At 42.9% G+C, this 26,886-nt stretch overlaps 1 protein-coding gene, 1 non-coding gene and 1 pseudogene across 2 annotated transcripts; 1 reads left to right on the top strand and 2 right to left on the bottom strand.

Annotated features, from left to right (window-relative positions):
• Positions 1–985: 985 nt before the first annotated feature.
• LOC103646579 (protein indeterminate-domain 16) lies at positions 986–2,055 on the bottom strand. Its single transcript, XM_008671282.3, has one exon. It carries the CDS (start codon positions 1,921–1,923, stop codon positions 1,312–1,314), a length of 612 nt encoding a protein of 203 aa, XP_008669504.1. The 5' UTR covers positions 1,924–2,055; the 3' UTR covers positions 986–1,311.
• An 8,567-nt stretch (positions 2,056–10,622) lies between these two features.
• LOC111591026 (small nucleolar RNA Z221/R21b) lies at positions 10,623–10,719 on the top strand. Its single transcript, XR_004856790.1, has one exon. It is a non-coding gene; the product is annotated as a small nucleolar RNA Z221/R21b (small nucleolar RNA).
• A 348-nt stretch (positions 10,720–11,067) lies between these two features.
• On the bottom strand, positions 11,068–16,933 carry LOC118476240 (uncharacterized; annotated as a pseudogene).
• Positions 16,934–26,886: the final 9,953 nt, after the last annotated feature.

Genomic DNA, 26,886 nt, shown 5'->3' with positions numbered 1-26,886 from the left:
TTTGTAAATTATATTATTTTTATCTTTTCAAGTTATATGTATTTTTAATTATTATTTTAGAAATTATGTAACTTTTATTTACTTACTCAGATGAATTTTTATTCGAAAAGGGTACTTTCTCTATATATGTACGTACAATATCTATATGTTATATATCTCGTTGGAACCACCGGTGTAATAATGTGTTAACCAATTTGATAATGTGTTAACCAATTTGACGGAGAAATGAACTAATTTTTTTCCTTAATCTCTGAAGGAAATTAGAAGATATATATGTAGAAATTACTGTGCTACATTTAAAATGTCTCGAGCAACTTTATTCATTCTATCTCTATTCTATCTTCTATTTCAAACTTATCTTTGTGAATAGTATGATCTACGGTGTAAAACCGTATTTTGCACATGCACGATTTAAAGACCATTCAACTCAAAAGGCATGGAAGGAAACTGTTGTGCTACATTCAGGTCTATGTGAACATGACATGTGTGGCTATTACGCTCGCATGCATGCGTAGGGCACCATCTTCGCTCGCATGCATGTGCATGCATAAGTATATGCACGATCGTACAGTTTTATTTTTTTCAAATTACACAGTGTGCATATACAGTAAGATCGATCGCGAGTGACAAGTAACCAAGCAGCATCTGATACCTCATCATGGTTGACTGGAATGAGCAGGTTGAATACATGCATGGAATGCACGCAGTCTGACTTGGCTGGTTTCCCTGCTCGCCCTATACTCAGCCAAAGCATCATGGGCAGAACAGTAATTTCAGTCAGACTGCACGCCTCAGCCGCAGGGGTTCCACTTCCACTGCTCGATCATGGACAAAATAGAAAACCAGATCTATTATACACAAAATTAGGAACACAACCGATCACAAAACGACCGCCACACGACCTCAGCGTTTGTTCCACAACGCTGCTGTTGTTTTATTAGTTCATCATCTCTCATGAACCACCTTCTGTAAACTTAGAATGTAATAAGAGAAGGAAGAACTTGCTCGTCGTTGCATTGATGATATGAGGCGTGCATCGATCAAACACAGGAACCAGACGATGAAGACGCTGGAACTCAAGCTGAACACGTACGTACGGCATTAATTCACAAGAGGTGCACAAAAGCTATGACGAAGAAAGAGAGTTTCAGCAATGGTGGCCATATCCACGGTCGAACTGCCGGCGTCGCGGAGAGAGAGGGCACCCGGGCACCCGGCCCTTACACTTCGTCATCAAGAAGTGTAGGAGCTAGTAGTCTAGTACTAGCTAGGATCTGGCCCGGAGTAGAGCAGCAGGGGCTAGCTAGCTAGCTAGGGGTGGAAGCGCTGCATGCAGGCGTGGCAGGTGATCTCCAGCACCGCGGCGGACGAAGCGGCCGAGCCGACGAGGCGCCTCGCCGCGATCTGCTTCATGCGCTCCACGCGCTCCACCTCCTCGCGGGCGCGCTCCCAGATGGCCCTGGCGCGCGCGAACTCCCGCTCCGCGAGCTCCAGCTCCCGCCGCGCCAGCTCCCGGACGCGCTCCGCGTAGGCGCGCTCGGCAGACGCCATGCGGGCCTGGTCCGCGGCCTGCTGCTTCACGGCGCGCACATCAGCGCCCGCATACTGCTGGTGCTTCTGATGCTGCCTCGCGCTGGCCGGTACCGGCGCCAGCACCGTGCTCATCATCATTGCCGACGCCCTCCTGTTCTCGTTCGTGGGTGGCGACCGCGCGCGCGGCGGCGGCGGCGAAGGCGCCGGTGTTTGGGCCGCTGGATGCCGCCTCGGCCCGATGCTCATGGTCAGATCGAGGTCCAGCTGGGGGGGCTCCACGGCGCTGGCTGGCACCGCCGCCGGTACGTCACGCAGGACTTGATGATGACCTGCAGGCGCAGGGAGGAGCAGTAGCTGAAGCTGGATGTGTCGCTCACCTTGCTCCTCCATGGAAGAATCCAAGAGAGGAGGGGACGAAATTGCCACGAGGTATTCCTTCCTTGCTGGCCGGCTTCCTACTCCAGCTTGCTAGGTAGGTAGGTGGGGTGTGTGTGCGTGTTTGGATTGTAATATTATTGCTGCGTGTAGTATGGGTGTCTATATGTATCTTCTCTGAGAAAGAGGGGAGCGCGCTAGCTTGTGAGCAGATAGATGTGATTTTACTGGGATGCCCTTGTTATTACTATTATCTGAAAGACACTGCAGGTTAACTAGCTAGCTAGATATCTAATTAGGGATATCCATGGTTTAGGCAGCCGCTGATCCGCATCGTGTTGTGAAAAAGGCTTGGACTTGGACATCACCTCTCTCTGGTCCCATTCACACATCTAGCCAACAGAATAGACATATATTTGTGTTTTATACTTTATACCCAAATGTAAATACAAACCGTAGCAACATATGAACACCTAACTAGTAGATATAATGTATGTCAATATATATACTAAAATACTCCCTCCATTTTAAAATAGTAGTCGTTTTAACTCTATATTTTTATGTCTATATTCATATGGATGATTATGAGTCTAGACATATATATATAGAACACATACATTAATTATTATATTAATTTAGTAAAAAGGTAAAGTGAATTTTAATTTGGGACGGAGGGAGTATATATAAAAAAGGGAAACGACTTATAATTTGAAATGGATGTATATGTGATTAGCGATTTTGGTACATTATGGTTTGTTTGGTTCGTGGCTAACTGTGCTACATTTTGCCTAAGGTTAGTCGTCCGAATTGAAGAACCAGAAAAGTTAGGCAAAGTACGACCAAATTTCGAAGCTTTCACTACTGAAACCTCAAATATTCTTGTTAGCATGGGATCAACCTACAAAAATCTTTATTTATTCTATCGTTTGTCATAAAATATACAGAAAAATAATAAAGCTGACAAAAATTACAATTATTCTGTCTGTTATTGTTGTTTTCAGCTCTGAAGGGAAAGGACATACAAAAACCAAAATTCGTTGCAGTTGGCAGCAATCAACACACGGAGCTTTGCTAATAAAATCATGTTATTACAAACTCACTTTTTATGTTGTGTGGCTCATGCTAGTTAAGTATATCAAACACTTGTTATGATTCAAAGTTCTATACGATCGAGCATGCTTATATACATGGTAGTATTGTACACTAACTTCAATATACGTGTTGTTTCTCTGCTGCCTTGGTTTCCATTGAACCATTTGTAATCAACCAAAATATCATAAATGGCTCCAACTCTAGCTTGCGTGGAGCGACGAAGACGACGGTGGACAAAAAATATAGTGGTTTCATTGACTCTTAGTTTATTTTGAGAGGAGAGGGGAAACCAGCTTCTTGCTTTAGTGCATGGAGTAACTGGAGCTAGAGCTAACTAAAAAAATCATTAAGACCTTGTTCGTTTGTGCCGGATTGGTGGGTCGGAACGATTCCTAACCGGATTGCTTCTCTAATTTATATAAACTTTGATTAGCTGGAACGATTCCGGATGTAATCCGATACAAACGAACAAGGCCTAAGGATCAAGACTCTTTCCCAAACCATGCAAGAGTGGTCCAGTGCAACGTATTCGACCAACCTAGCTAAAAACTAAGAACAATTGTAATGTCTTGGTAAAGTAATTTGACAGTCTGTGACCCCCCTATATACCACCCTAGCCTCCAAAATGACAAGCCAAGACAAATTTAAGGATCACTAGCTAGTGAAGAAATTTGTTCTATCTTATCAAAATATGTTATTTGTTTTAGGAAAAAAAAAGCTATGCCCTTTTGTTTCTTTTTCCCCCTTTGCAGTCTCTTCACTCTTTACTATGCATACAAGACTTTATTTTCTTGCTCACTGAATGCATGCATGCATGCATGACCACCATTGATGAGCTCATGGAGGGATCTGCCGACCAAATCCCCAATGGGGGCACAGGGGGAGCTCAAGATGTTGTTTCATGGCCGCTTTTGTTCCACATGCTGCGTGTCTAGCTTTACGGGTTGGCAATGGCGCAATAATGCGTTGCATGCATGCACATGTTCTCCCGCGCGCGAGAGAGAGAGAGCTTGGGAGAAGTTTCATGCATGCATGCCTGCTTGGGTGCATGCTGAGCGAGAGCTTTACTGGTAGGCCTAGGTTGTCCGTCCTGTAAAAAAGATAGAAAACCACACAAAGGTAAGCCGGGTTCGAAAAGTGAGGAGAGAGAGAGAGATGGAGATGGAAATACTACTATTCGGCTACAGGCAATGGACCTTCTTCTTTGGAGCTTATTGCCTTTGCTCTTTTGCAGCTTCGATCTACTGCTTTGCGTATTGGGATCATTCACTAATTGATGTGCGAGCGAGTGTGGTGTTCTTGTTTGTCTCTATATATGCTTGTTACTGCAGGCTCTAATTAATCTCCCTGCTTTATGCAGGACAGAATTAATGACACAGCTGCAGCAAATAGTACACAAGTTATGTACACACACATGCATGCATGCTTGTAAAGAATTTGTCGCTCGATCGATCGATCTCTTGCATTGGCTCGAAGCATTTTTGTTTTTGTTTTTGTTTATGGAACGTATATATGGAGAAGATAGATAGATAGATAAAAACTGCTGTGTGCTTGTTGCCCAAAGTGGTAGAGACTGCAATGCCCCCAGCTGTTAACTCACCCTTGCATTGCATCAATCAAAGTGATCGATCGATACATACTAGTCAAAAAAAAAAAATCAACAAGAGCTAGCCCTCCCTGCTGCAGGGCCATAAAAAGATGCATGATTCTATCTTCCCTGGGGATCTCTGCTGCATGCTACATACACCGGCCGTGTGAGTGTGTGCTGTGTGCTCCTGCTACCTGCTACCTGCAGCTGCAGCCTGCAGAGGGTGGTCGCGCGTTCTCCCAGAGAACAGACCTTAGTGGCGAGAAAAAGATGGGAGGGGGTGAGGGTGACTCCAAATCAGTCACTGGCTAACGGCCCCGACTGGCTGCTGCTGCTGGCGCCAGGGGCCAGACACCTGCATGAAATCATCGCACGGCGCGCGTCTGCATGGGGTAAAAGCGCGGCTGCCCTCTCTCTCTTTTTGCCCGGGAGATGACATCACCATGTGTAGGCCTTGTCTGCCATGCGATTTTGGGAGAGATCCTGCATCCTGCAGCTGGTGTTACAGACCTTATTAGCTCAGCTGATTTTGGAGAGGCTGTTCGTCAACTATGATAGATTCATGCCCATATATACATACATATGGTTATCTTAATTGCTGAAGGTGAGAGAAACTAAATATGAAATCGATTTACTGTTTATAGCAGATTACACAAAATACGTACTCTGTTTGAACTACGGTTGGAGAGAGTACAGTGAACTGAAATGTACATATATTCTCTCTCTCTCTGTGTGTGGAAGAAATGTACTGCATTTAGGAGGTCCGAGGTCCTGTCGTCAAGAGAGCTTACTACTGAGCAAATAAAGTGATGTCGTTGGTTAATTATCAGCAGGTTACAGAGAATATATAGCATGCCAAATCCCACTTTTGGGTGCACGCAGTAGCTTTTGCTGGAGAGCATGGTAAAAAGAAGGCAGGCCGGGCAGAGCAGCGCAGGGCGAAAAAAAATTAAAAGGGATAGGAAAAGACTGCACAAGATCCAACAAGTGCATCCGAGTGCGTGGGTTTTGCTTTATGTGGGGGGGAAAAAAGCTGGGATCAAAGGGGACATGGAGCATGTCAGGCCACCATGAATATTTGTATACATGCATGCATGTAAACTCTAGCACGGCCAGCTTTTTTTTTGGTTTTGGGGGCCCTTGTGTACGTACGTGCTCTCCACTAACTTAATTCTCGCCTCTGCTATACTGCTGCTGGCTGCTGCAATACAATGCTGCACCAATATATTCGTGCCACTGCTAGTAGTCTGCTACTCATGAGCTGTTATTGGTTATATATACACACTGGTAAACTTGACGGCAACAAAGAGCCTCTCCTTTTGGACAATGATTTATGCATCATGGTCCATCAACGTTGCCCAGAGAGGCGGCCAGCAGCAGTGAAAGACTCCGGTCTATGGTTTTTGACCAGGTGAAAGAGAGAGGAGAGCCTTTGGCCATTATTTATATTATTAGGCATGCATGCATATAGCATGAACCAGACTCTCCGGTCTATGGTTTTTGCCCGTTCCATCTTGGACTGTTCTTTCACTTTTCATATATATACGAGACCTAGCTCGGTCTATCCCTTGCTGCTTTTGCACTTCCAAGGAAACCGCCGCTCCAAAAAAAAAAAGCCACTGCTTTGGGCACATCACAAGACTGCACAGTACAAGTTCCTGTGTGACTGTGAGTTCCATGTATAGGGTGCGGCGGTGTGTTGTCAACATTTGCAGGCTACACATTTGGTCAGCTCATTTGAAAAGGGGGAGAGACGCTGACCTTACACTGTCTCGAGTTAGCTTTATATATATGCGTGAGGACTACCAGAATGCTGGTCATGCGTGTAGCTAGGGAACGTGCAATATGTCATGTTCAAGCGTTGGGCAGCCAACTCTAATCCTCACGTCAGATTTTAGAGAAAAAAAATTGAATACAATGCATATCACAATGGAGCACTACCGGAATTCGGCTATTTGCCGAGTGTCAATTGATTTACCGAGTGTTTTTTTTCAGGCACTTGGCAAAAAAGGTCTTTGCTGATTGCCAAATAAAAAACATTTGGCAAAGAACTTTTTTGCCGAGTGTTTTTCAACACTCGGCAAAGAAATTTCTTTGTAAGCATAGTACCAATTCCCTCATAATCTAAGGAAAGGTCTCACTAACGACACTACACCAAAATCATACACTTCCTACAGTTTTTTAACTTCCTACAGCTTTTATAACAAACCGTAGGAAATAAATAGCTTCCGAGAGGCAACTGGTAGCTCTACGAAATAAACATAACTTCCTACGGTGTTTTATAAAAACTGTAGGAAGTTAGCTTTCTCATGCTGACTCGTGTGTGCGGTCAAGCGAGCCGCTAACTTTCTATTGGCGGCCGACTTCATCTAGGAAGTTAACATGCACAGCTAACTTTCTACGGCCTCCTCTAGGAAGTTAGCTTTCAGTTGCTCATCCGCGGGTGCGGTCAAACGAGTCGCTAACTTCCTACGACCGCCTCTAGAAAGTTAGCTACCCATGCTAACTTCCTACGACCTCCTCTAGGAAGTTAGCTTTCAGCTTTTGACCAGTCAAACGAAAAGCTAACTTTCTACGGCCTCCTCTAGGAAGTTAGCTTTTAGCTGCTGATCCGCGGGTGCGGTCAAACGAGCCGCTAGCTTCCTATGGCCGCCTCTAGGAAGTTAATTAACTTTCTAGAGTACATGCACAACCTCTAGGAAGTTATTTAACTTTCTACGGCTTTACTCTAGGAAGTTATATTTTTTACTCTACGACCTGCAGTAGAGAGCCGACGCCCCCCCCCCCAAATCCCCTTCTCCCTCACGTCTCTTTCTCTCCCCAAGCCGCTCCTCTCTGGTGGTTGAGCTCACCAGGCCCATCTCAACCGCTCCCTCCAGCCCTCACCTCGCCGGCCCTGGCTACTGGTCGCCGTCGGCCGCGAGCTCTCCAACGCAGACGGCTGGCTGCGCCTTCTCCTCGCTGATCATCCCTGCTCCCTCGACTTCCCAACCATGGCGGCCTCTCCTCCATCTCCTCCCTCCCCAGCGCCTCCCTCTCTACTCCTGCGCTCGGAGCCCAGTACTCCAGCTCGCCAGCGCTCCCTCCCTGCTCGCCGGCCACCAGGAAGGTCCGAGCTCGCCCATCCTTTGCTCGGTTTCAACTTCGGTCGTGCCTGCAGACCGCTCCCTCCCTACTTGCCGACCACCAGGAAGGTCCGAGCTCGCCCATCCTTTGCTCGGTTTCAACTTCGGTCGTGCCTGCAGACCGCTCCCTTGCTCCTGCAGCTCGCCCCATCCCCTGACTTGTTGTGTCTTTTGGGCCGTCACGGCACTCTCATCTTGCGTCGTCACCTTATTGCAGTTCTGGTGAGGCCTTGTCGTTCTTGTCCTACTCATTTCCGTACCAGCATCAAATCCTTACTGTTGTTTATACGTATGTTTTTATGTGAGTTGGGAGGTGGATAAGAAAGGAACTCTAGTGCATCACACACCTTAAGCTTGACGAAATGTTTGAATCAGAAATTTTCATCGCATCCGCAGTTTGGTTTAATCATGGTGAGACTCGTTGTTCCTTCTCCATTCATTCCCCACCCGGTACCTATAGCTTCAAGTTGTTATTGTGTGTCTGGGTGTAGATCGCATATTCGTAGAAAAAAAGTAAATTAAGTGGTATGTCGTTTATGTTTCGGAGTGTTGTTAGGAGTAGCTTCGATATGAATTTTTGATGAAATGACTCCTTATATGTCGTAATATGGTTATATGCGTGTTTGACAGGTAGATGTATGATTTGATATAATATTAGATGGGTTATTACAAGATTATGAGATGAATACTATTGATAGGCATATAGTGTAGTGGTGTGCCGAGGAATGCACAAGGGAGGTAGTGTTATTGCAAGTAAATTAGCCAATTGTTTTATGAAGCTGAAGATCAGTCTTAGTCATCATTATCTTCTATCATGTTGATTAATCAAAGGCTCTAGGCGAATATGGGTTGTCAGGGAATGCTTGTTTCTCTCTTTTCCCTTTTGTCCTTGTGATGGTATGTTGTATGTCATATATTTGGTGAATAGAGAGAGCGACTTTATATGCATAGTGTAATAAAAATGAGTTCTTCTTGGTGATGATATTGTATGGAATGTGCTTGGATGTATATATGTATATGCATAGTGTACTTAAATTGATTCTTTGTTTGCATAATGTCAGAGTAGGTTCAAAATACTAGATTATGTGAAGTAAATGGATTCATGGCTATAAAATAGCAGAAATCTATATATGCGATTAGAAAGTGTCAAGCACATGATAATTGTAAAAACCAAATAGGAGCTAAATGGAACGCTTGCTATTTGGGACTGCATGTCCAGTTTCGTAAGCAGCTAGTTCAATGAAGTAAACCATGTTTTCTGTAGAAATGTTATATAGGAAAGTTGTATATAACTTCTTTATCTTACTTGTGTAAAAATTTCATGGCCATAGGTTTAGTAGTTTAGGAGTTACGATTTTCTTAATTCCAGTTTCAGAATCTGTCCAAATTCTATACATGTTTCGAAAATTGGACTGTTTGGCTAAGCTAAACTGACAATCAGCCCTTAGTAATTATAGAAGAATTATAGTACTTTTCTTAAGCTTTCCAAAAAGTCTTGGATCACCCTTTTTGGTGATCTATAAGTTAAGTTACATCTATTTGAAGTGCGATCTCTTAATATGTCCAAATTTGGACAGTAGAGTCTTTCTCATGTTTTCTGACCTTGATATATATTGAATTAACCTGGGATGTTTATAAATGAATTGTAGACAATTCTATTAGCTTTCTAAAAAGTATAGGATCACCTGATTTGGATGCCTGAAACTCCAGTTATGGATTTTTGAAGTAAGTAGTCGAATTATGTCCAAATCTGGACAGAATTTATGTTTAGCACTATTTGACCTTTCTAAAGGTCGAATCTTGTTCTTATTGTAATACAAAAGATGTAGAAGACTTTATAAGATTTTTAGAAAGTCCTAGTTTACTATTTTTAGATGAATATCTTATGAGTTATGAGCTAAACGAATAGTTGCTGTTCTGCTGTCCAAAAATCAGAAAGGATTAAGGTGCTTGTTTGGAGTTTCTTTTCTGAGTATGGTGAACTTAGTAATATGAAGGAGCTTTAGTAGACATGTTTACCTAGTGTTTATAAGGGTAATGTAAATGTCTTATGATTAAGGACAATGTGATGTTCCCTTTAATGGCATGGTATGCATGATAACCTGGCACGCAAATTTGCAGCTGTGGTATTAGGTTGCTCTGTATTTGATGCTTCTATTGTTTATGTCTAAGGGTTCCATGCCATTTGGGGGAAGCTCTCCTTTTAGCTTCGAAATACCCGCAGTTTCTCTGCGGGGTGCTCGGATGTTGGGGCCCTAGAGCAAATGCAGTGGTCTCATAGTACGAGGCTGTACTTTGACTGATGGGTGTCTCATCAATCGCTTCCTCACAGCCTTGCCTCCAATGACCACAACATTCATTATTTGTGTCTTTTAAATTTGTGTTCTCTCGCGTGGCAAATGTTTGGAGTTTGAGATAGTTCTGTTTGATTATTGTGTAATTGTATTGGGCCCTGCATTATATGCTTTTCTATTTAGGCGATTCTGTATCTATCTTTCGCTAGGTTGTTGAACAGTTTTAAACTATGTTACGGATTTGAAAATTTGTTGACACATTGATATGGGCAAGCAAACTGTATTATATACATGGTTTGTCTTGTTTGAATTCTGCTTTACTAGGTAGTCAATACACTCATGTATGTTTAATTGTTATTCAGTCCTACCCTGTCTTTGTTGCCACAACAGCTAAGGTTGCCTCGGCACGTCGCCATGTCTGTCTGCCTGAGCCAGCCAAGTCGTCATTTTATTCTGCATGTGTTTCTATTGTTTTATTTGGATCTGTTTTCTCTTTTGTGTCCTATATTTTGATTGCCATCGTGTGTCACTGCTTGATTTTTTATCTGTTATCTCTTATGTTGTTCCTTTTTCTTTCTGGGATGCAGAGGAAAGCAGCGGAAAGCTAGGTTGTAAGGGCAATGATGATGCAAAGTCATGCACCACTCTGAATGAGGGATTTTCTCTCTTTGGGCCGACAAGCAAACTTTCTACCCATTGTTTATCTGAGCCTTTATTTAACATGTGTGCTTTCTTTTGTCTCCTTATTTTTGTGCTGCTTAATGTGATACTTAGTTCGTTTTGTTTTGTGGAGTTAGTGATTCTTGAGAACTAGATGATGTGGGTTGACAGATCCAACTATGTTGTGAACTGATTTTATTTGAGGTCAAATCTAATTGCCGTTGGTGGTTAGCGGGGTTACCTTCATTCTGTTGTTGCTTTGAATCAGTTTTGATGAATAGAATGGTTTCAGAGTGGTAAAGCCAATTCACAAGAATTAGTTCGACAATTTTGTAGCAACTAGCACGTGCCCAAGGGATACACGTTCCGGTGCCCCCCCACCACCATGACCTCCCGTTCATTATTCTTGGTCTTCACCTCCACCTACACCTACATCTCCACCTACCAAACATCAGGTATGCAAATTCATCATCATTTACTTGTTGTTAGTTATATTATGATGTAACTCAGCAAATATCATTTGTACATGTATATTAGACCCCTCCAGCTACCTTGCCGACGCATGAACGAGAAGACGGGTTAGACTTTGTCGAAACCCTCTTCGCTAGTGGAGGTATCGACCATCACTCGTCACTGTACCCCGATGGTGATCGGCGATCTTGAGCTTCCATGTTATGTGTTCTGATACTTGAGACTTTTATTATGATTATGTATGAGATATTATCTCTTATTAGTACTGAATGAGATGTGTCTTATTATGACTATGGATGAGACTTTTGTAATGTAATTGATGAGACTATGGATTTAAATATTGTTATGTGATTGTGTGTAAGATGTTTTATGTGAAAATATGTTGTGCTATATAGCTGTTGATATATTTGTTATGTTGTGAAATGTGGTGTAAAATAAAAATAAACAACATTTGTAATGCTGGTCAAATCAACTTCGTACAGGCCAATTGGGCTGTCTAACTTCCTAGGGGCTACAGTCGGCCGTAGGAAGTTAGTCGTAGGAAGTTAGTCAGCTGACGGCGCTGACGGCGTGAAGCTACTAACTTCTGAGAACCTACTAACTTCCGAGAGGCTCCTTTGGCTGTAGGAAGTTAGCTAACTTCCTAGAGGGCTCTAGGAAGTTAAGCTAACTTCCGACAAAATTTTTTCGAGAGCCAAACTTCCGACGGGATGGCTTTACTTCTGAGAGCTTAGCTAACTTCCTAGAGTTTAGGGCTAACTTCCTAGGGTTTAGGCTCTAGGAAGTTCACTATTTTGGTGTAGTGCGAACTGAACAAACAAACTTATCTGATATGTCAATGGGAGAGTAGGGAATTGCCTTGCCAGTCTAGGATTTTTCACTAGATATGCAAAGTAAAAGGCCTTGTGTGAGTCATCAAAACCTAGAATACTTTGCAATGTTTGAAGTAAGTCAGGTGGTAGGTCATCTGAACCGGCCTTCTCAATAGCTATTGCAAGCCTTTCAGCACCATCTTTGAATGCTCCAATTAGCCCCGCCTCTTCATTACCAGTAATCTTTGCCTTCTTCCTAGGTCTAGGAGCTAAGGATGAAAGTCCCAATATCATCAGTAGGACTATGAACATCATTGCCATCTCCCTCATCGATCTCTATTTCAGCCATACTATTTTCATCTTTAGTTCCTAGAGCTTCATTTGATCCTTTTGCATACTTCCCTGTAGCCATACTCTTTCCAAAGATAGTGACCATTTCCTTATAGTTCTCTAGAGGCTTGTTTAAAACTCAGCATCAGATTTGTGATCATGCATGTAAAAGCAACATGTTCTTTGGTAAATAAAATTTCAACATGTAAAAGTAATGAAGTGTTGTCAGATTTCAACATGTAAAAAGTGGATCGAAGCACAAACAGACAAAGATGAGCTAGTTAGATCTTTTTTTTGAAGGATGCCTTCATTAAATCACTACCACAATCATCATTACTTCTGGTCTAAAGCATAAACAAAGCATCTTAAGTTGTAATTCCCAATTAAAGTTGTAGTTAGCCAAACAAGATATGAGCAACCATATGGAAATTATGTTGCCAATACAAAACTGAATATCCTTATAACACTACCCAACCACACTCTTCATGACTGATAATATATGCTGACATATAGTAACAGTACATGTAAAAGTAATGGTACCTGCACATAGTTTTGCATAATGTTCATGATCAAGAGTGATCATGTAGTTATCCTCATTCCAAGAAGCAACACTTAACTTCCTAAGTCTGTTTATCTTCGCATATCTTCTCTTCCATGTCCTCAAATGGTTCTTCACTTGTTCTCCAGTGAGCTTCATCTTGAAATAGTCATTTAGAGCCTTAGCACACATGTTAAGGTGAACATTCTTGAAGCCTATTGATGTCCTTATTGTTAGAAATATGCCCTAGAGATAATCATATAGATGAGCATATTTCTTTGCATCCATGATATATATATAGTTGGGGGCCTTCCTCTTCCAAAGGTCCTCAAAAACACGACTAACCATTCGCTTCTAGCAAAATGTTGGTTATTACAGGAGCTTCGTCACAATCTAAGGTTCATGATGGGAGCTTTCTCCTCTGTCGAAGGTCTTTAAGACGAAGATATAGCCCGAAAATGACAACAATGAACGCCGAAGCTATAGCCGAAGAGTGACAGCTTCAGCCTAAAGTGGTGTCAAAGATCAAGCATGATGCTGAGCCGAAGAGGAAAATACTAGCTAGTCCCTAATGATTTACTAGGTATATACCCGTGCGTTGCTACGACACATAGATATTTGATAAACTTTTAGAGACAATATAAAATTGTCCTAGTAATTCATCTGATGCTTAAAAGTCCAAATTCTATCATCTAGCAGTAGATTACAATTAACCACCACTGGTTTGACTAAATGATTGATCTCCAAGTCCAAAGTGCAGTTATAGGAATTCAGAGGTGAAACCAATATATCGATAAAATGATAGAATGCAAAGCATTTGGATTTTGTTTCTTTTTTCAAATGCAAGCAGACAGAGAAATCCAAAGTGCAGTTGCAGGAATGCAGAGGTGCAACTACACAGCATTAGAAGCTCAAAAAATGAATCTATCTTCTACATTAAAAAAGGTAAACTTATACACATTTTCCACTAATTCGACTAATTACATGTCGACGCAAACCAACTCGAGCATCGAGGTAGTAAAATCACAACGTTGGATCAAAAAATAGCACAAATAAAATGAAAATAATGCTTCCCACCACCACCCAACTTGGGACCCTTAGAACCCTTCTAGACTGTGTGACGGAACCTTCCAAGTCATTAGGCCCACCTACAGTTGTCCTCGTCAAGCGGACCTTAGACAGCCCTGTAGATGCACCTGATCACTTGATAAGTTCGGTATCTGCATTCTTTACCTTTCCCAAGAGCGTTTCACCCGTCACGTAGATATTACAACACATCGGAGGAACGAATAAGCGGAAGCAATTACAGTAACTTAATTTACATTAAAATATAGAAAGAGTGTTGTTATTACAGACCAGTAATATATAAGTGCAAAAGTAATATTATTACAAACTCGGGAGGCAAAAACCCCTCCCGCTTAAAAGTATAAAGTTTTTAAGGAGGATGACATCCTCCCGAGGCTTCACTCTTGAGATTGTTCCTATGGCACCACCTTAGAACAAAAGCAACAAAAGTTTGCTGCTTCCTCACCTACAACAACATGGGTTCGAAAACCCTAAGTACGAAGTGTACTTTCGCAAGTCTTACTCGTCAAAATAAAAGACTCTCAAGGATATGTTGGCTTGAGGGAGTCAAGGTAAGGCTGAATCAAGAATCAAGACTCTGTTTGCAAAAATGCTTACTAATAGTGGATCCTTAAAAATCCAGTTTTATTAGCAAGTTAAGTCATTACCTGAATTTAGAGTTCTTTCTACCCTAGTTCAAGCACTTGACCTATACTAGCCGGCTTCTCATCATCCCTTTAGTTCACTGGATTGCTACGTGTAGGGAAGTGACCAAGTCTTCATGTCCGAGAAGTAACGGTGATCCGAATCGATTAATACCCAGCTGGGGATCTCCAATCACACGACATATGTAGCACTTAACCCTTGCATATGTCAACTCACCACTGGGTTCTTAAGACCAGATCAGGTTCACGCCAACCGAGAGCACAGATACACCATCGTCCAGCCTCTTGCCACGGAGGGTACACGCTACCCTTGCCATCTCTCCATTCCCATTGCATGTTTTCTTATTCTAGTATTAGTCTGCCCGAGGCAAACCTTACCCATGATGAGGCATGTGACCAGTTAAAAGGTCCTCGATCAGCAAGCCTACATCGACACGGTCCTTAATCGTCACAGACGGAGACACTACACCGAGACTCTCTTCTCGTGCAAGTCACCCGCCCGGTGTCAGCTTTATCATTTCAAACCCAAAGTTTGGTACCTGACAGAGGTACATCTTTTCCGATGTTGAACCCATCACGGCCATGACGGATCCACCATCCAGTTTTATTTTTGAAAATCTTCCCATCCCACTTGAAGCATTATCTTTTGTTAAAACAAAACATTTTGTTTTTCTAGAGCAAGACTAAGCATCAGAAAAACCTTTTCATAAAACATGTGATCAAGGAAAAGTAACCAATTTTCCAAGGAAGGAAATGCATCAATTGTTTAGCACACAACTCCTATCACATAATGCATCAAGCAAGTGAGAAATATTTTAAAATAGCAAGGAGGTAGCAAATGCACCGGGGCTTGCCTTGTGTTATAGGAGAGTCGGGCTCTGCTCCTCAAATATCAAAATAAAAGCAGTTCCTGGCAGGTGGGTCTTCAGGTGGTGGTGCTGCAACTTCTTCTTCTTCAACCACTACTTCTTCCTCGTTCTCTATATATATCATATATAACCATGAATGCTCATGTGATGCTTATAAAAATGCAATAATAATAAAGATACATCGTATTAAGTCTTGAATACAATTTTCCTTCACGGTACTCCAGAAAACTAGGGTTTGTGGAGTCAGTATTTTAGTTCATAGGGTAGGCACTACTTAGAAGTCTAGGGTTTTGGGGTTTAGGTACCAAACATTGCCCAAATTATGCCAAACTTTACCCAAGGTTTCTAAATATCATTTTAAGCTTATCCAAAAAGTTGGGTGATTTTTGGAGTTACTAATTAATTTCTAAAATTTTAGGAGTATAGGATTTAGCTATTTTAAATATTTCATAATTTCTGGTTTGGACAAAAAATCTTGAAATCATTTTTATTAAATACTATAGAAGTTTAGGAGCCTAACAAAATTGGTCTCACATTTTTAGTATTTTCCTAGAATTTTCTATGGATTTTCTAAGTCTGGTAGAAAAAGAAAAAGGAAAAAGATCAACAGTGTTGGGCTTAATCTGGCCCGAGCCAGCCCTCGATAGGCAAAATGCCTCCACGCGCGCGTGCCCACATGGCGGGTTTGCACCAAGGCCCTCAGCAATTCGAATAACTAGCGAAGAACCCTGTGCACTATTTGTTTGAGTCACTGACCAATGCAGATAGGCCCTTCTTCTTCTTTTTCTTTACAACCCGCGATCCTCGACAGCGAACAGCGACAGGTCGAGCTCCGGCGAGCTTGTACTGGTCAGAATAAGTAACAGCTAGCCCTTCCCTTTGCTGGACACCAAATTCAACCCTAAACGGCCATTTCCCCTCACTTAATTGCAAGATTTGAGTTCTAAATCACACTGCCCACGGTGACAGCGCGATTACTGGACAGCATGGAGCGTTCCCGACGATCTACCCTGGTCTAGTACAATTGGTTGGGCCGATGAGCTTCAAGGACATATCAGAGCACTGAAACAAAGGAAAAGAGAGTGGGAATGGACCTGTAACTCGCTGGCCATGGTGAGAGTCTTTCACGGCGGCGGAGAACCGATTTGGGGGAAGTGAGCAATTCGGAGGCTCTGGTGAACAATTGGAGGCAAATGCTGGTGCTTTGGCTGGGTAATTACTTTATGGAGCTCATGGCGTACTCAATTTATAGAGTCAGTGAGCGGTGGTGTCCAATTCGAAAGGATTGCGTTGGCGGCCGAGAAGAAGAGATGAGTCACCGGTGTGGTTAACCATGGCACTCACTGGCTGAGGGCTACGACGGTCATTGGCGAGCTGTTGCGGCTAGTAGCGACGTGGTTAAAGGGTCATGGTCATGGCACGATCACAGCGACGATGCTTACCTCGACGACGGCCGGTTGGCCACGTCGCTGGTGCGGTGGATGAGTGACCGAACGCAACAGTGCTCCAAGCTCATCCTCAGCGATAGATTTTTCACCCGGGATCGTTATCCGTGTTTAATTCGGGCGTGAATAGGGGCGATAGCACGAATCCGCGTGCAAGGTCACCGGCGGTGAGGTACCTGCACTTGGCGATCTGATCCGAACACTGTACCACCGCGCTGCCCATTCAGTCAGTTTGACATAGCCTATTTGGGGGCAATTTGCTCCAAATTTCGTGTGGTGACCAGATCAACATTCTTCATCAAAATTGTAGTTTAACAAACCAGCCCTAACTTTGTCAGACGGGTTTTAGTTAAACATCCATTAAATCAAGCTCCACATGGTCCCAAAGTTGATCCAATACACTGCTTTCTCTGAATATCATAGAGTCTTAGTCTGACGGCCAGACTTCAAACCAATTCAACACTTCAGGGTTTTGGTGCTTTCCAAGTCCATTAATGGTGATATCTTATGACCATTTCTAATGAGTTTTGAGATTTTAACTTATGTAGGCTTCATTTTCACTCATAAGCCTAGTTTAGGGTTAAGTACTCTATCCTAGGGTTTCACACATATCAAATCACACCAATACAACTTGTTTGAAATTTTTGCCTAGTGAATGCACTCTAAGTGTTACAAACACATGATATGCTAATGCTCATGATGTTATGCTCAAGTTTTAGTGACAATAACACCAGAGGTGTTACATCCTTCCCCCCATAAAAGAATCTCGTCCCGAGATTTAAAAGTCCTAGGACAAGTAGTGGAAAAGGAAACACGACATATTTTTATTTCCTTATTTCTTGTACAAGACAGGGGTGGTATGGGGTCTACTCCTCTTTTACAACAATTGTACATATCTCACAATTTACATGAAGCTAAAAAGCCTGGGAAATTCTTTTCTAAAAAGTCTTGGGTTTCCCATGTAGCTTCATCTTCTGTGTGTTGGTTCCATTGTATCTTATAAAATTTGAGATTTCTTCTTTGGGTAACCCTGTCCTTTTGATCCAGGACTCGAATAGGATATTCTGAATATGTTAAGTCTGGTTCTAAGGTAACATCCATCACTTCAATGGTTCGATCTGGAACCCGAAGGCACTTCTTCAATTAGGATACATGGAACACATTGTGCACTGCAGACAATGTTTCGGGTAGTTAGAGTCGGTATGCCACTGGCCCACATTGTTCAAGAATGGGAAATAGACCAATGTACCGGGGTGCAAGCTTTCCTTTTACACCAAAACGAGATACACCCTTCATTGGTGATACTTTCAGGTAGACATAATCTTCAACTTGAAAGTACAAGGGTTGGTGTCGTTTGTCTGCATAACTCTTTTGTCAAGCTTGTGCTTCTTTCAAATTATGTATAATTCGTTGAACTTTTTCTTCCATTTCTTTAACCATATCAGGTCTGAAGAACCACCTTTCTCCTGGTTCAGACCAATTTAATGGAGTACGGCACCGTCGTCCATATAAATCTTCAAAGAGTGCCATCTTGATACTTTCTTAATAACTATTGTTATATGAGAATTCTGCCAATGGTAAACAGTCATCCCGTTTCTGCGGAAATTCTAGAACACATGGCCGTAACATGTCCTCGAGTATTTGATTTACTCTTTCAGTCTGCCCACTGGTTTGAGGGTGATAGGCCAAACTGTGGAGCAACTTAGTACCCATAGCTTTGTGGAGTACCTCGTAGAATTTGGATACGAATTGCGGTCCACGATCCGACACTATTGTCTTCGGAATACCGTGCAAACTGAGAATACATGCAATATATAGTTCCGCATATGTGGCCACTGTATACTTTACCTTGACTGGAAGAAAGTGGGTGATCTTGGTAAGTCGATCAACGATAACCCAGATGGAATCAAACCCTTTTGTTGTCCTGGGTAACCCCACAATGAAGTCCATGCTAATGTCCTCCCATTTCCAAGTCAGGATAGGCAAAGATTGCAGTGGACCCGCAGTTTTCATGTGTATGGCTGTTGGGGGCCTTCGTCTTCCGAAGGTCCTCAAAAACATGATTTAACAACGTTTCCGGAGTTGTAATACATGAACAGGTACCTTCGGATTCGAATCAGAACCACAGTAGGAGAAGCACAAAAGATACGAAGGTTGATGCAGCGCCGAAGCTACGCGCAAGGGAGCTTCGGCATGACAGCAGAAAAGGAAACCGACTTAAAAGGGAAAAGGCTATTTAGACCTCGATGGATCACTATAGAGTCATTAGCAAATGTAAAGGGCATGGGTGTAATTTTACATGGGTTGCGTCCTGTGCCTATAAATAGATGAACAGTGCTCCCGTACTGTTCACGCTGACTTGTATTTGCTGGTGCATCACACTTGTACTTTTACCTTCCATCAAGCCAAAGGTACACTTATAATTTGATTCATTTCCATTTGTCCATGGTAATAAAACAGAAATAAGCTGATAATATTACATGATTATTCGTGTTATTTCTTACATTTTATATAATTCTCCTTTTACATTCAAAACCCATGAGCACCAAATATTACAAGCATGGTCCAGCAAATGTTACATTAATATTCTAGCAATGTTTTTACAATAGCTACTCGTCTTCCTTCAAAACTTTATCTGCAGCTTCGGTCAGCAGTTGGGTAACGACTTCGTCTACAATAGTTTCTGCTGATTCCTTTGCCTCTGGGTCGGCTAATGACTCAAAGGGCTTTGGGGGAGGAGATAGTTCAGCTGCGGTAGAAAACGTAAATCAGTTCGAAGTCACAAAAATAAATAACAAAGTTAAAAGCCATTAAGTAATACCTATCCGTCTTTCGAGTTCTGCAGTTTTTTCAGCTGTTTTCGTTGCTTCTCTAGCGTCATGAGTATCTTTTTCGCTTTTCTTTATTATTTCATGGGCCATCCCTCGGCCGCCATTTTTCCAGACATCAATGAAAATTTTTCCGCCTATTAAGCTTGCTTCGGCCGAGGGGTCCTTCGTATCGTCAACAGAGAAAGCAGCTTCGGCTTGGGCCAAAGTTTTAACATGTTCGCACCCTGCTTTCTCCAAAATAGCTGCAACCCCTCTTGCACCAGAGAAGGCACAGACATCCCCACGGTCACTCAAAATTTCCTCAAAAGCTTTGGCTTCGCTGCTGATCCACTCAATTGGGCCCTCAGGATCGCCTCTTATGAAGTTGTCCTTGCTTGAATATGCGCCAATGTTGGCGAAGCTAGTTTTTATCTTTTTCACGCAGTCCATAGATTTTTCAAAGCATCTTTCCTTAGATATGCGAAGTTCTTCAACGTTTTTCTCTAAATGATTTGTCCACTATTCGCTAATTCCTCGTTTAGCTTCTACGACCGCACATTTCTCTTTAGCTTCGGCTAGTTGCTTCCGAAGGTCCTCAATCTCAATTTTTTGGGCTTCAGATTGGGTTTTGAAGTTAGCTTCATCCCCCTTTACTTTGTCCACCAATGTAAGAAGAATTTTGTCTTTTCCCAAAGCTTCGTTCCTCAGCTTAATAACGTCTGTTCGAAGGTTATTGAGAGCAATAGTGCAACTCTCGTCTTCGGCATTCTTTTGCGCCCTTAAGGCGTTGCTAAGTATTAAGCCCTACACGAAAGAATGAATGGATCAATATAAGAACAAAAGACTAATTCAAAATTCATAAAATTCCAAATTCACAATTTTCGTACCTTCAGACTATTGTATGCAAGGCTATCTGCGAGATCGTCCTTCGTCATGGCACAAAGGCCAACTTCGAGCTTCGGAAAGCCCATACTTCTGGTCATCTCCCGGCAGACAGATAATTCTTTGTTGTCTGGGAGGCAATACAAGAAGTCATCTTCATCTGTGCCATTGAACACTAAGGCCCCTTTCGGGTACTTCAGTTCTCGGGCGTAGTGTTTAGCTTCAAAAATTTCTTCTTCAGATAATCTTTTTCCCGAAGCGTGTCGAATAATATAATCAAGAACTTTGGAAGGCGCTTCGAGAGTAGGAGTGGCAGCTTTTTCAGGCAGAATCTGTTCTATAGCTTCTTCTTCCGCTGCCTTTTCTCCGGTTTCCAAGGATTTCTCCGTGGCGGACTCTGAAGGCCCAGCTTCGGCGTTGGCCTAGCTCATTGTAGCTTCGGCTTCGGTCAGCTTTGTCTCGGTTTCGATTTGCGCTTTCGAAGCCTTGGCAATTTTTCCTAGAGTAGAGCTTGAAGCTTTTATTGTCTCCAGCACATCTAGGACACTAGCCATCCTTTTTCTCTTGGGGGTCGTTGCTAGACCTTTTTGTGTCTTCGGCACCTCCACTCCTGCCGAAGGGCTTAGAACTTCTAATGTTTTTGCCCCTTCGATTCTCGATTCTTCAATTTTGTCAATCTTCGGCATTGCAGCCGGCTCTTCAATCCTCTGCGTAAGAGCAAGTCCTTTGGCTTCAATAGCTGAAGAGGTCTCACCGTCAAATTCAGGCACTATGGCCGCTTCAATGTAGCGCGGTCGGTGAGTAAGGACCTTCAATTTTTTCCTCTTCGGTGCGGACTCGCTTGGAGCAGCCGAAGCAGCAGCCTTCCCAGAAGTTGCACCCTTTCTTTTTTGCCCCCGCGGCGGGTAGCGATAATCAGGATACACAAATCCAATAGCATCAAAAACTCTATTTAGCCTTTTCTTTTTTCGGCTCCCGAAGGTTGCAGATAGTGCATTATCTTCAGACTTGGAGTATGCTCTAAGTAGTTCATCACTAGTATTTTCAACACATTTTAGCCAGTCATCGTCTGGTTTGATAAATTGGTCTCCAAACCTGAAGGTATATTTCAATCGAACTAAACCACCTTCGCTAGGGTTGCTGATGGTCTCCTTTGGAATTTCCCAGCTGTCTATCAGTGGCCATATCCTGTAGGCTACATGTTCTTGGACTAAGTCCCTTGTCCCAATAAAAGAACAGACTGTGTTGAAGGCCCGTTGGCATGCTTCGGCTGCCTCATCAATCTCTACCTTCGGTTTTCGAAGCCCGAAGCGGGACCAAATGGGGCGCATGATGATCTCTTTAATATCTTCTCTCGCCTTCAAATCATTTTTTACATAGAACCATTCTTCCATCTAGGCCCCGGGCCACCTCTTCCAAAAAGTTGGCACCGGGTAGCTTGAGCCAGAACGAGCAACGAAGTTGTAGCAACCAAAATTGTTATGGTACTGTTCTTTACCCCAGGGTTTCGTTTCATAGCACAGTTCATGCATACTGCAAAAGCATTTTTCACTTGGCTCCAGACCTTGACTTCTCACAGCCCAAACGAAGATCCCCATTCTAATAATTGCTTTGGGTGTGATCTGGTGAAGGAAAATCGGATATGTCTTCAAAACATCAACAACAAATCTGCTCAACGGAAATCGAAGCCCAGCTTTGAAGAAGCTTCGGTAGATCACAACTTCGTTTTCTTCAGGAGCAGGAACAGCCCTATCTGCGTCATGTAACACCCCAGGTGTTACCTTGGCTAGAGCCCACCTTGGCACTAGAAGCTGTGATCACAAGGGGGTAAAGGCTTAGGGCAACACATAAGAACTTGGAGATCAAGTGCTAATAAAGTTGCCAATGACATAAGAAGCATTACTCTAATCCTTGCACACTTACTACCTTGGATAAGAGGGGAGAAGAACCCTAGACCTCTCCTAAACCCTATCTCCCAAAACCCTAGGTAAGAAGGGAAAGAGAGTGAACAAGTGTGCAAAGCATGAGTAAATTTTACCCAAACCTTAACTAACCTAGTAACCATCAATTAGGGGAGGGAAATATTGCAAAAAGGCCCCTGGAGAAACCCCAATTCAAATCTCCAAGTGGAGAGAGAGCTAGAGCTCTCTATTTCCCTCTAAGTCAAATTCTAACCCTAAGTTAAAGTTCAACCGTGTTCACTTTGAAGATGGCGCCAAAACCACTTGGGTTCTATACCAAAAATGTGGTATACCACTTAAGGCACCCCCTGGAAAAAGTGGAAGCCGAGACTCGGACGTTTGACAGCTCTTGACATCAGTTTTGTCGCAATGTGGGCAGTGAGACAAGCCAGATTTGGCGCCCGTCTATCTCCTGATCTAGGGCGTATCCTCCATTGGAACTCACACATGTGAGATAGCCCTAGGTGCCAGGAAGAGGTCTGCGCCAGATTCATGGCAAGATTCGCACGTTTGCGATCTCTGGAGACGTTTGAACAATGGAAGAAACACACCTCCACGTGTTCGACGCCTTCTGCCCGCGCCAGAGCACGCTCACGCGCGCCCCCGCATGCCCAGCGCCGCGCACGAGCCAAGCCAGCGCCATGGCCCGCGCCCGCGCTTATAAAACCCTCCCAGACTTAGATTGTACCCTTCCGCGCACCCTCAAACCTCACCGGAGTCTAGCTCGTCGCCGTTTGCCCGTGCGCAGCGAGTCCGCGGCCGCCCAATCCCTCTGCCACCGTAGACCGGCCAGTGGAGCCATTCCCAACTCCATCCAGCCCTCGGAGAAGACTGTGCACACCTCCGTGAGGCTCCCCGAGCGAGGAATCGGAGTTTGCTTCGCCGGAGAGGCCAGTCCACGCTCGCCGGAGCTCTCAACCCCGTCGGAGTACGTGGACCTGGTAAACCACTCCACCATCCTTCGATTCCTTGTGCACACGGTCGCTACGTTACCCCGTGAAGCTCACCATGCCCTCGGATTGAACCAGTTCGCCGTGGTTTGGCCGGTATACTCGCCGCCGACGAGGACACCCGCCTGCACGTGTGGACCGGGCGATTCCGACCATCCCCGACGTCAAGCCGTACCTCGACGTGATCGCCAGAGTCTCCCCGAGCCAACCCCACCCTTCGTCGGACCTCCCTCGCCGCCGGTAAGCCGCACCACCCTTTTCTTTCCCGCGGTTACTGTTTGCATAAGGGGAAGGACTGCGGGTGAGAGGGAGAGAAGGTTAGGGGGTTTTGTGAAATGTCAGAGACACAGGGGAATAGTGGCGCGAGGGTAGATTTGCGCAAGTTAATTTAGTTTAAACCCAGGGACCTCGGTGTAAACTGTTTTTCCAGAAAACCTTTATTTAATCTGTTTTTAAATTGGACAGAAACTTTAAAAAAGCATAACTTCTGTTTAATTGATCCAAATTTGGTCAAACCAATTTTGTCAGACTCTAAATAATGTAACCTACTTAAGAAAAATATTAAACCCCCTATGTACTATAGAAAACTTTAAAGCTTTGATTTAATTTTAGTTTTGACCAAAAGCTTAATAATTGGGCCAAAATTAGTTGCACTATTTGACTGGGGTTAGAAAAATTTTGAGAAGTTTGTATCTACCTACTAAACCAAATAAAAATGCTAAACCTCTCTGTCCACTCCATTTAAGTTAGTTTTACCCCTTATTCTATAATATGCTTAAGGATAAGGAAAATAGAAAATGTAATTTAATTAATGAACCAGATAGTACCTCTATTTTTGTTAGGTTACTTATTCAATATAGTTCACTGGAAAAATATATCATACCCTGTTTTAGTGTAAAATAAGTAGGATCCCTTTTGTTTTAATAAAACAAGTGAAACTTAGAAAAACTCTACAAAAAAACCCCAAGGTAAAAACACCCCCCCTTGGGATAACTAATGTTTTGTTATTAAGAACTTAGGAAAAATAGGAGATCAGCTGTTTGGCATTTTTCAAATAATAATGTAGTAGAAAGTGCCTTTTTGACATTTAACTTAAGAAAATCCTAACTAAATAACCACCCCTTAGTTTTCTGTGATTTTTAGCACAGAGGCCTATTATTACTATGGGATGCCAGCAAAAATAACCTTTAGGACAGAACCTACCCCTAACTTAGAGATGTAGTGTAAAGTGGCCCATTTTTGCATAACTCTTGTCATTTTTGTTTAAAGCCTAGCTTTTGTACTTTAAGCCTCAAATTCTTAAAACAAGCTAGAATAGCAAGTGACAACCCACTGTAATTTTTACAGAATTTTTGGAAATTATTAAAACACTGTCGTAGTTCAAACCTACACTAGAAACCCTGAATGGAAATTAAAGAAAGGAAAATGAATAATGGAAATTAATGTCGTCCTAAAACCTTTATAACTTGCCCACTGGAATCTATAAAGACAAAACAAGTCCAGTATGTTATCCTAAAAGAAAACCTAAGCTTAAAAGGTAATAAGTCTATGTATATATATACCACTAGAAGCCCCGCATAACCAGGAAACCCTAAGTTAATTCTTGACTTAGTTTCTTTTAGCTTAATGTTCTTAAATCTTGCATAATCATGACATACATGTTCATTGCATTTCGATAGACTGTAATCTTGCTGACGGAGAGTACATCCTCGTGCCGGAGCAAGGAGCTGCTCAGGAGGTAGCCCCAGATCCAGCACCCGAGCCTGCACCCGAGGACCTGTCTGCCACTGCTTTGGAAGGCAAGCCCCGGTTTTATGCATAACCTGTTATTTATGCTATTTTACTTCACTTAATGATTGTAGGATTGATTGTGCACTTAGCTGTAGGAATTGTTTGAAACCCTAGTTGCATGATCTCAGGAATCCTTTTGAAATGAATACTAGTATGACAGGTCGAGTAGTTGCTTTATTTAATTAGGATCTCGGTAGAAGACGAGTGAGTTTTCTAGCACTCGCGCGAGATCAGGAAATTGATTGTACCCACTTTCACACTGTCATGACACTAGTTGGTGGACAACAATCCATGGGGATTGGTTGTCTACGAGATGGAAAATGGAATAAGGATTAACGTGCGGATACCTGTGTCAAGCGTTTGAACGTACTAAGCACATGCCGAGAAATATGGTAAATCGGTAAGCCTAGTACCTGATTGAACCTGGCAGTGGACTTTACCCCTCACGCGACCTGAGACGAGGTCTCCCATTCCGGTTATGGTGGGTACAAGTGCGGTCACTGCACGACGGCCAGTCGGGGTCAGTGAGGCATTGTACGCCAAGGCGGTGAGCCCTGATCTGCTGACGGGGAATCGATGGGGACGGTTGATGTGTGTGGGGACGGAGTGCCCCTGCATGTCGTGTGTTTAGGTTTACCTTGCAAGGATAAAAACTCGATTCGAATCGTCTGCTTCTCGCAGCTAATGAGACTGCTTGATCCATTGTACTGCATTGAGTAACAAGTGGAAACATGATGAATTGATATAAGATGTTGATTGCTAATAATGCTTGCTACCATGTATGAATAGATAGTCCACTTTTAGTGTAACACCCTAAATCCATCAATCAAAAGCAACCCAATAATTTATTGGTTTCCAATAGAAAGGAAAAATATTTATGTTTTAAATGGCGATATAAATAATTTGAACAATTTTTTTTGAGTAAATAAAATTTTATCAAGTGTTTGATGCATTCATGCCGAAGCACAATTTTTGTTTAACTCGATTTGTAAATCTAATTCTTGAGTTTAATTTGGTGAGAAAATCCCATTTTATAAAATAATAATGAGTTGCAAAAATAGGTGATTTTAGAGTATGCATTTTGATAGGTTAATATTTTTCATTTGTAGGTATTTGTGAAAGTTTCATTTTATTGATGTCTTTTTAGAGCCCAATCTATTTAAATAATAGACTTTTGCCTTAAACAATTTATTCTTTAAAAATTGGATATTTCTTTTATAAAACATTATCTTTGAAGTCATCATAGTTTTTTTATGAATATTTAAATAAATATATATTTATTAAAAAAATAAGAAGAAGAAAAAACATAAAAGGAATTGGCCGTTCGGCCCATGTCCCAAGCAGAACATCAGCTTATCTCTCCATTTCTTTGTTCGTGTGTCTCTATGGCAGGTGGGCCCCACCTCACCTCTTCATCTCCTCTCCTCACCTCTCTCTCCCGTAGCACACGTCGCAGCAACAGCACTCATCGTTTCTTCGTTCGTCCACCCGGCCTTTCCCTCTCCCCTCCCCTTCCCAGCTGCAGCACGAGCCGCCAGGGAGCCCAGTCAGGGAGCCCAGGATCCAAAGCCGAGCACCCGAAGCCCCGACCCCCAGCCCAGGAGCCGCGCGACCCCGCCAGGACCCGACC

The sequence above is a fragment of the Zea mays genome, chromosome 2, assembly GCF_902167145.1.
Source record: "Zea mays cultivar B73 chromosome 2, Zm-B73-REFERENCE-NAM-5.0, whole genome shotgun sequence".
NCBI classification, from domain to species: Eukaryota; Viridiplantae; Streptophyta; class Magnoliopsida; order Poales; family Poaceae; genus Zea; species Zea mays.
This window is presented reverse-complemented; position numbering and strand designations above follow the sequence as displayed.

What these genes read in the sequence shown, in the direction of transcription:
- LOC103646579 (XM_008671282.3), bottom strand. Translation starts at nt 1,923, where the DNA reads ATGGAGGAGCAAGGTGAGCGACACATCCAGCTTCAGCTACTGCTCCTC.